A 10,007-nucleotide genomic window follows, 5' to 3' on the forward strand; every position below is an offset into this window, starting at 1 on the left:
CATCACTGCTATTATTCTTATTACCGCATACACCAACTCTCCTTTCAGAAACAAAAACGGGTGTGCTTACTATAAATAAAGGGTATATTTATCTTTTCCCCACATAATTACTGCCGCTCATTAACTGTCACCCCACTATCTTCCAGGACGCCACAATATCTCCGTCCGATCAGGCGGCGGTAACGGGAACCAGGAGGCGGTTTCGGAGCCCTCGAAGCGGTATCCGGAAACGGCCGCCCACCAGCCTATGCGTCGCAATTATTATTTTATTCGATAGCTTGGAAATTTTTTAATCATTTGAAAAAAAAAAATCGTATTAATCAATTTATAAATTATAACGACAAAGAAGCGATTTTTCTTTTCATTTAAATAAATGGTTAGCAGCAACCATTAGCGACGACTATTGGTTTTGTGCTTCATCGACCTCCCCCTGCCGTCGTCGTCGTCGTCGTCGTCGTCGTCGTCGTGGCTTTCGGGTTTTCGACGTCCTCTCAATCTCGTTCTTTCTATCTATCGCTGAGAAGAGGGAGTTAGGGAGTGGTGGGCGGGTTAACGCGACTCGGGGCACCGGGGGTGGGCAGGTGAGCGGATGGCGTTCCCCAACCACCTCTCGCACGAGATGGGGCTGCCGCAGTACTCGGACAAGCATTTGGGGGAGGGCCCGGTGGTGCTCAGGACCATGAACCAGCACGGAGGACAGCACTCCTCCTCCTCCGACGCCAAGGACGGCAAGGACCTTCACCGCCTCATGGCCGAGGCCTCCGGGAAGCCGTCGCTCGCCGCCGGAGGCAGGGGAGGAGGGGGGCCGACGTGGCTCAACAGCGCAATTCTCCGGCAGCAGGGCCACCACTACGTGGACGGGAGCTTCCTCCACCTCCAATCCACCTCCGACTCGTCGGCGTCGCCGGCGGGCGGAGCCGCAGCCTCCAGCGGCGGCGGGGGGCAGTGGCTGCCGCGGCCGGCGATCCTGCAGCGGAGCGGGAGCGACGAGGAGGTACCGGTGTCCAGCGACTCCATGATCGCCGCGGCGATCTCCACCGACGCAGGGGGGAGCGGCCAGCAGACCCACGGTGGAGGGGAGCTGGGGGAAGGGGAGACGGGCTTGCAGGGGCCGGCAGGCGGCGGTGCGGTGGAGCAGGTGGGAGAGGGTTCGTGGCAGAGCACGAGGTACAAGGCCGAGATACTGTCGCATCCGCTGTACGACCAGCTGCTGTCGGCACACGTGGCGTGCCTCCGGATCGCGACTCCGGTGGACCAGCTGCCGCGGATCGACGCTCAGCTGGCCCAATCTCAGAACGTGGTGGCCAAGTACTCGGTGCTCGGTCCCGGCAACCAGATGCTCGGAGACAACAAGGAACTCGATCAGTTCATGGTAATTTCCTTTTGTTTTCTTTTCTTCTAGTCTTCTCTGCTTTCTAACCTATCCTTCTCCGTCTCCTTCTCAATCCATCTATCTTTCTTGATGTCTCTCTGACTAAATTTATATGTTTCTTTTCTCCAACTCTTTAACAATGGTTATTTTGTTGTTTTCTTGGTGTACAAGATATTTGCGCTTGAGAAAACGGTTAGAAAGATCTGGTTTTTAATTGTCAGAACTCAGAAGCATTTAACTAAGAAGGAAAATATAGATTGTTGACTTCGAGCAGTCTAGGAATGCTGGATTCTATGAAAGGAGGAGACGGGAACAGATTTGCCTTATTATTGTTGTTGTTAAATCTTTGGATCTTATCACAGCGGAAGATTAGAAATACTGATTTTTGAGCTATCCGTTTAGAGGAGTTTGTCGGTGGTTATAAAGTCTGGATATTTTCGCTTAAGGAAAACATTTGCTCAGCTCTCTGTAAGAGTTATCATTCTTCTGGTTATTCTAGTCTTCTAAATTTGCTTGATGTTCATACATCATCCATGTATCATGCATGGAATATTAGAAATTACAGAGTGGCCATGGTTTTTCAGCCATGCCAACTTTCCCTGCCTCTTTGTTCTCATCTTCTGCTTATCTATCCACCCTGTGATTCATTTTGAATTGCCCGTGAGTAATGTGAAGTCACGTACTATAGACCAATCTCAGTCGTGCGTTCAACATAGCACTGAGGTAGGGCTGGACAAGGCATGACTGTTAAGTAAATATTGGAGTATTACCTGTTTGCTTGTCATTTATTCTTATATCGAGGAAAGTTATTTTAAAAAAGAAGGCTTTTAACTCGAGAGCAAATAAAGAATGCTAAAGGTTTCAGATGTCGGAAATGGGACCAAAGTCACCAAAAACAGCTAAGTTTCCTTTCATCACAACCGCAGGTTTACAACTAAAGGTTGGTGTTGTCATCGGTCCCTTGATTGAAATTCTGTTTTGTATTATAATGTTATATATTATGGAGAAATATGCTAAGAAACAACTAGATTGAATTCACTCAGAGTTTAGGGTGAGCTAACAAAGAAAGTCAGCAGTTAACTGGAAAGCAGTTTAGGTACCGTAACCAAGTCGCAAGTTTGAATAAGGCCAGTTATTGGATGCAGGCTATGAGAAAGAAAGGAATCAATCATCCAACGCTGCGTCAATAAATATGTGAAAGGTTTTATTATTCAATACACTTCAACATGTTCCTTATCAATAGGTTTCAAGATGAATGATGATTGCTTGAGGATCTTCACTGCATGAGACTGGACTTGGTGAATCATTCTGAAGATGCTGCTGAAATAAATGCTATGAAATATTGATTTCAGCTAATATCAACCTATTCAACAATCTTAACTCTGTATCTTTTTTGGACCTTTCCTTGAATCCCGAGTTGAACCAATATTTTACCTGCGAAAACTACAATAATTTTATTTCTAATGAGGTGACACCATTATGGATGTTTTAAGTTTGTTATTTATGACTTTTCCCTTTATTTTTCATCCATCTATACCTCTTGATACAATGCATTCTCCCAATTAGGAAAGAGTTCTGTTCTCTGCTTTATTAGGCAGAAAATCAATTCACTTATCATATTAAGCAGTTTATCTCTTTACTTATTTTGGATCATAAGCATTGACTATGATAATATTCTTCTTCTTGTAAATGGAAAGTTTATGGATTCATTTGTAAATTGTATTTATCGTGCTACTCCAACTTCCCTTGATTATTTGCAAAGATGTTGTTGTCAGTCATTGCTGACTATCCCCTATTAAATTGTGCCTTAAGGGTTCTCCTGCTGCTGTATTGCTTTACGTGGATGACATTATTTGCATCTGATTACAATGCCAATACTATTATTAGGACCTTTTGTCCCTGAATCTTGTAGAAGACATTGTGGCACTCAAATATCTCAGAGGGCAGTGAGGTCTTTCACTTCAGTTCTGACCTGTGCAATTTAATGCGCTTTAGACACTTATTTTATTTCTCGACCATTTGCTTTTCCATGATGTAGAACTTTGACTTTTCCTACTGACGGTAGAAATTCTGTATGCTGCCCTTCCTGCTAACATCACGTTTGTTGTGTTATTCTGTATTTCAATTATTTTCACAGAAATTCTGCAATTTGTCCGTATTCTCAGCTAGTATTACATTAACCTAGCACATTTTATCCTACTTCCGGATCATGGTTTCTCTGCTATTTAAAAGGCTCAGTGAGACAAGAATTGTCCTCTCCTTCCCATAATCCTTTTGAAATAAAGGAATTTATGATGCTAAGGAAGCTAGATATCACTTGACTAGTTCAGTGATGGTATATTGTATGATTTGGTTAACTTCCTTATTTTTTGAAAATCATAGTCAAAAGATAATTGCTCATGTTGTGGCAAGGGGGAAATCACAAACCATGGTATTCGTGTGTTTGCGCTTCCATATCCTTTTACTTGCTGCATGATTTAAGTGTTTCACACACTCTTCTTGCCCTGCTTGCTTTAGTTAATGGAGGTGCTCATTGCATCACCAGCAATCATGACTCCTGTAGTTGTGCTATAGACATTGAGCTTAATTGTCCCCGTGTCTCCTGTACCATGCTTCTTATCAAATGAATGATCCAGTGAAAGAAAATCAAAAAGTTTCCTATGGCTCAAGGAAAGGGAGTATATATTAGCTATACATTATTGTAATGGACAAAGGAACACAAAGGCCTCATACATATGGTGGATTGGTCTCTTAATTTTGGTTTATAACAGAACATAGAACATAGCTTTTGAGGACTTTAGACTCCTTAATGACAAAGATAAAATCATTGAGCACCAACTTGATGTTTTTGAAGAGTTTTGTAATTGTTGAACCATAACTTTGAGCTTTATTGATCTCAGGAATGTGAATTGGCCACATGTTGTTCACCTAAGCCAACTTGTAAAGCTTGTACCTCATTTAAATCGGGCTTAATGACCAATCCCACAAATTTAATAGGACCCAAGTCTAACCTATATTTTTTCAAATTTAATTCTTGGTTTGGACTGACTCAATTAGATTAATGTAACTAATAATAATTTGATTGCATGTCAAACAATTAACTTTCACAGAAATCTCGGATATGTCACTGTATTTTTTCATTTCTTTTTAACGCAATGTTCTTTTTTTTTTTTATTGGAAAGGAGGTCCAGAAGGACCACCTGTATTTATTAAAAAGAAAGAAGAAAGTGTGAAGTTCTCTTGCTTAAGGAGCAGAAGAAAATCAGAAAAGGGAAGGGAAAAGGGAGAGGAAAAGAAAAAGTCAAAGAGAGCCCAACAAGCCCAAATAGCCTGAATAGCACAACCCACCCCAACAAGCCACATAGGAGTTCAAACTTCAAAACACAATGAAGACATGAAACTGGTGTTGGAAATATAAATCATAGTTAGGAGGGTCTCGTATGTTCCCATTTATGGACTAGACTATTTGTTTCATAGCAGCTCCACATGCTTATGTGTTTAAATTTACACATTTTTGATATTGTTTATTGGCATAGGCATGCGTATTGTGGCTGCCAATCTATTGGTGATGTAACTGTGCATGATGTTTGTTCTGACATTTTCAAAGGTTAATGAATTGTGTGATGGTGAACCAAATACGATGTTGGAAAGTATAAGTTGAAAATCTCTCACTGTCTTGAACCTGAGCTCTGTGCTTAAAGAAACAAGCAACCGAGCATGTGCAATGCATGCTTAAGATGCGAAAAGTAAAAATAAAATTTTAAATTACATTATATACAAAATATAATATTTATATTTTAAATAAAAAAACAAATTTCATAAAATGGATTACTACAAGGGAGAGAAACTTCAAAGGGAAACATTACTAGATGGAGATGGAAGATTCTAAATTGAAGAATTCTATCAATCTAAAAATTTTAAACAGCAATTTTAATTGATTTAGAATAGGTTAATTAGTTTATGATCAGAGAGCCAAGCAAATCAAGCAATCAAAATATGGAAAACAAAAGTTGAGGAAAAAGAAGCTAGTATCCGCCATGTTTATTTTCCGAGAAAAGAAGGCATTTATTGACTAGCTCCATTTTTGCTAAGATTTGCTGACGAGCGACATGTATTTTAAAAAAGTCCTTGTTTGGAAGTTGATAGAAAATCTAAAGGGAATATGCTGAAACTCAAAACTGTCATGCTTTAATAAAGAATTGTAATTCTTTCTAGGACTCTTCTCTTAAATCTGTTCTCTCAGAACATTCATAAGCATACTAATATGTGATTCTTGCTTTTGGTTAGACACATTATGTCTTGCTACTCTGCTCCTTCAAAGAACAACTACAGCAGCATGTGCGTGTTCATGCAATGGAAGCAGTGATGGCTTGCTGGGAGCTTGAACAGTCCCTACAAAGCCTCACAGGTGACTTTTGTATTTTATTTTTTGAATGTTGATAAGTTCAATAAATGTAACACATGCAGTAGAAATTTTAAAAAAAAAATCTGAAAAATAATATGGATTCAATTATTGCATTCCATACATATGCTGATCACGGGTTGTGTGGTTCACTACCATGCAATATTGTATATACCATGCCATGCTGATCATGTGTTTGGGGCCTCATTTCAAAGTATATGCTTTGGAACTGCTTTGTGCTAGTCCATGCCAGTAGACAGATCAGCATGCATGGTACAGTAGCATAGACCATTCTTTCATGGCCATAACCAACAAAAATTGACTCGCACACCATACTTGCATGCTGGTGTATATCAACTCATAAATCATGGAAATTATTATATATTGAGGAGCATTTATTATTTGTACTGCAATGAATATTTTCTTTTATGACAAATTCAAAGTGGCTCTATGGTTTCATCCTAGCTGCCGTCATTATAGCAAGACTTTAAATAGTAGATATCTGAGACTTATCCTACCTTTTTAGATCCGGTGTTGTTGTCATCACATTTGAAGCATGAGACTGATGGTTTCGCATCGTGAGTAGCTCAAAGACATAGTGAAAATTAGTTGCTTCATTGATTGAGAACATGACCTTATATTTTAGTATGTAATAAGTTCATTAATTAAAGTATATATGTAGCTGACATGGATAATTTCTGACTCCCAAGATGTGCAGATACATCTAGGATGAACTGAATATAATTACTAAAATGCCCTTCATTGGCCTTTTGTAGTTTGCAGTCTGCTAGTCATCCCATTTTTTCAAAAAAAAAAAAAAAAAGAATATCACAAAACTTATATTAAGTCTTAAGTATTAGGTCTTGGTGTCATGCTTTCCTATATTTTATTTCCAATCTTACTTCCTAACTTATTAACACATCTATCATTTATATACTGAATGTATTATTCTTCTTTAATTATCATATTAATTATCTAATTTCCAAGTCTTGAACTTCATAATAATACTTAAACAGAATGAGGGCTTCTTTTATGGTAGTTAAACACTATGAACAATCTTTTTCCTCTCTTCTCCACAGTAGTTGAAACTATCACCATATTCAAATTGCTTATGTAGATGAATCACCCATTCCGATTCTTAATCTTCTGTGTTCTCTTGCATACTACACACATATAGATAGTCTCACCCATGCCCTAATTTGTGAAGCATTCTTTACTTGTCATTTATAGATCAATAGAAACTTGGTGACTACAGGCTATGCAAAAGTTCTTCCTCCTATATAGTTTTCTTAGCTATCTATCATCTTCACCAAATCTTCAACTCAAACCCAAGCTTGTCTATTAACTAAGTTACCTTTGATGATCTCTTCACATGACCGTATCTGATATGTACATGTCATCGTTCATTATCTCCAACTTTTCATTTTCTTCTCTCCTTGGCATATATCGGAAATTTGCATCTTCTGCTTTGTCCAACATATTTATAACAAATAGCATGCATGGACTTAACAGTTACCTAAGAGTATTTTCTCTTTGAACTCTACAGCATGTTATCAAGAGCTTCTTTGATATTTCTTTATCTATATCTATGTTTTTTGTCTACCTTTTTTTTCGGCTTTACCATCTATATTGGTTGTTTATTATTATTATTCTTCGAAGTTGCATCTGTAACATTGTCAAATGTCAATATTCCAAAACTCTCCAAAATGTCATTTCTTCTTAGCATTCCACTTGTTCTTGCGTAAATATTAGCAATAGATGATGTCAAAAGGCATAAAGGCACATTTGGTTGTGTTATTATCATAAATTGATTCATCTCTGACAGGTTATACCTCTATCATTATCCCACATAATATCATTCCCTTCTTTTTTCTTGGGCAAAACAAGCCTAATTATTAGAAGAAATTCCTATTACCTTGTATTTGTATTATAAGATACACATGTTAAGTGCATTATTCATAAGCAAATCTTGAGGAGTACTCATTACGCTTATCACCTATGGAAGCTTGTAATCACACGAGGGTATTTGCATTACGAAAATGTGTTCAGGCTCACAAGAATAATGAATCCCAATCTCTCACCTACTAATGCAATTCTTTTTGAGTTGCATCAAGTTTTATCAAGAGGGGATGGGATACTAAAATTATAAAATAGAAAGAAAGATTGGCCAAGCCAGCAAGAGCTTGAAATTGCAGGCAAACTAATGAATGTCATTCTTATCAAAAAACATAATGAATGTCATATAATAACTATTAGTTATTATAATGCACACAACAATAGATATGATTGTATACCGAAGTATATATGTTGAACAATTACTACATCATCACTATAGTCATTATTGTCATACCAATCCAATAATAATCTAATAGCAATATTATTTTTCCATTGTAATTATTAAAAAATAATATATGTACTCTAATAGAAAAATAAATAGTTTACTTTTTTCATGGGGGTAACCTTACCAGCTCGACTACAGGGTAGCCTGCTTTTGCAAGAAATTGAATTGCAGGCAGACAGCCTCTAAGCAACTTTATGGAGAAGATGTACTGCCAATCTCTCGTAAAAGCCTGGTAATGTTTACCCATCATCTCCAATAAGCCTCATTATGGAAGAAGGTAGTCCAATAATGCACCTTTCTGGAAAAAAAATACCTTTTTTGTCTGTTTTTGTGCCATTTCTTTCCTCAGATTTTTTTTCTGCAGTCATGCATCAAATCATCTCTTTCCTCTATTTCTAGTGGATTGTTACTTAGATAAGATTGACTGCCTAAATTTCTTTTGATCTTAGTAAGACTAAGACGTGCTGCATGGGCATGCTGTGTTACAAATGATTTTGTCTTTAACAAGTTCAAGGAGGTGTACCAATTATAGATTCTTTATGACTCATCTGCACACTTATGTTGAGGAATTCTAAAGAGCATTGATTGTTTAAAAATGTGAGGTATTGCAGGTGTCTCTCCTGGTGAGGGCACAGGTGCTACCATGTCTGATGATGATGATGACCAGGCAGACAGTGAAACAAATTTATTTGATGGAAGCTTGGATGGACCTGATAGCATGGGATTTGGTCCCCTTATTCCAACAGAGAGTGAAAGGTCCTTGATGGAACGGGTCAGGCAAGAGCTGAAGCATGAACTGAAACAGGTAAAGAAGTAATGTTTTGTAGGGTTGCATTCAGGTATAGATTGCCATTCAAAGTTTTTAAATTTGTAGGGGTACAAAGAGAAAATTGTCGACATAAGGGAGGAGATTCTGCGCAAGCGAAGGGCTGGAAAACTTCCGGGGGATACCACTTCTGCTTTGAAGGCTTGGTGGCAGGCCCACTCTAAGTGGCCATACCCAACAGTAAGTGAAGATATCGATCATCTAGCCCTTGTCACTCCAATCTAATTATAGACCAGCTTTGGTGGTAATTATTGCCGACAATGTTTCTTTTTTTGTTTTTTTAATATTCTTCTTTGGCATCATGCTGGTTTTGTGGTGCACCAAACTCTTTAATAATCTCATATGCTTTGCATGCTTCCAGGAGGATGACAAGGCTCGGTTAGTGGAGGAAACAGGACTACAACTAAAGCAGATAAATAACTGGTTCATCAATCAAAGGAAAAGGAACTGGCACAGCAATCCATCATCATCCATTTCTCTGAAAAGTAAGCGCAAAAGGTACGGAATGGCAAGCTTCTATACCTTAAAAGGTTCTTTTTTTTTTTTTTTTTTTTTTTTTGTGTGTGTGGTATGATTTTATTTTAGAGCTTTCTGCTTATTTAAATCTGAAGTAATGCAGGTGATGACAATGTCAGGATGACAGGCTGAGGATAGAAACGAGTATCCACTGCAAGCCATTTCACTGTTACAGTGGGGACTTTGGCAAAGATCAGTGCATGACAAATCTGAATCAAGGGATGCACATGAATCTGCGGCGATCCTCATATAATAACCCATATTATTTATAAAGAAAGCTAATGTTAGCATTTAAAGGTGATAATAGATATTTCTGGAGATAATGCGTGCAGTGGCAGTCATGGTGGAATCGAAATATCAGATTTGAAGATAATGTCAAAAGATTCTTTAACTTTTGTCACCCACGTGTTGGTGGACTAAGTTTTATTTTACCCCTATACATGTAATTTTATAAGAAGGTAGAGGTCTGGGTGTACAGTGTAATAAATTGTTATGATGCACTACTATGATTAGTTATAATGACAATCTTGATTTTACATTGTGTAGCAAA

At 38.2% G+C, this 10,007-nt stretch overlaps 1 protein-coding gene across 2 annotated transcripts; it reads left to right on the top strand.

The window, feature by feature from the left end:
- The first annotated feature begins 239 nt into the window (after nt 1–239).
- On the top strand, nt 240–10,007 carry LOC105050088 (homeobox protein knotted-1-like 2). Of its 2 annotated transcripts, none has more exons than XM_010929956.4 (6): nt 240–1,372; nt 5,660–5,780; nt 8,727–8,920; nt 8,990–9,121; nt 9,303–9,439; nt 9,577–10,007. In XM_010929956.4, the coding sequence occupies exons 1-6, from the start codon at nt 590–592 to the stop codon at nt 9,587–9,589; spliced, it is 1,380 nt and encodes a 459-aa protein (XP_010928258.1). In that variant the 5' UTR covers nt 240–589; the 3' UTR covers nt 9,590–10,007. The 2 variants fall into 2 exon arrangements, with proteins under 2 accessions (XP_010928258.1, XP_010928259.1); XM_010929957.3 differs by having other exon boundaries at nt 248–1,372; nt 9,561–10,007.

This window comes from Elaeis guineensis, chromosome 8, assembly GCF_000442705.2.
Source record: "Elaeis guineensis isolate ETL-2024a chromosome 8, EG11, whole genome shotgun sequence".
Classification (NCBI taxonomy): domain Eukaryota; kingdom Viridiplantae; phylum Streptophyta; class Magnoliopsida; order Arecales; family Arecaceae; genus Elaeis; species Elaeis guineensis.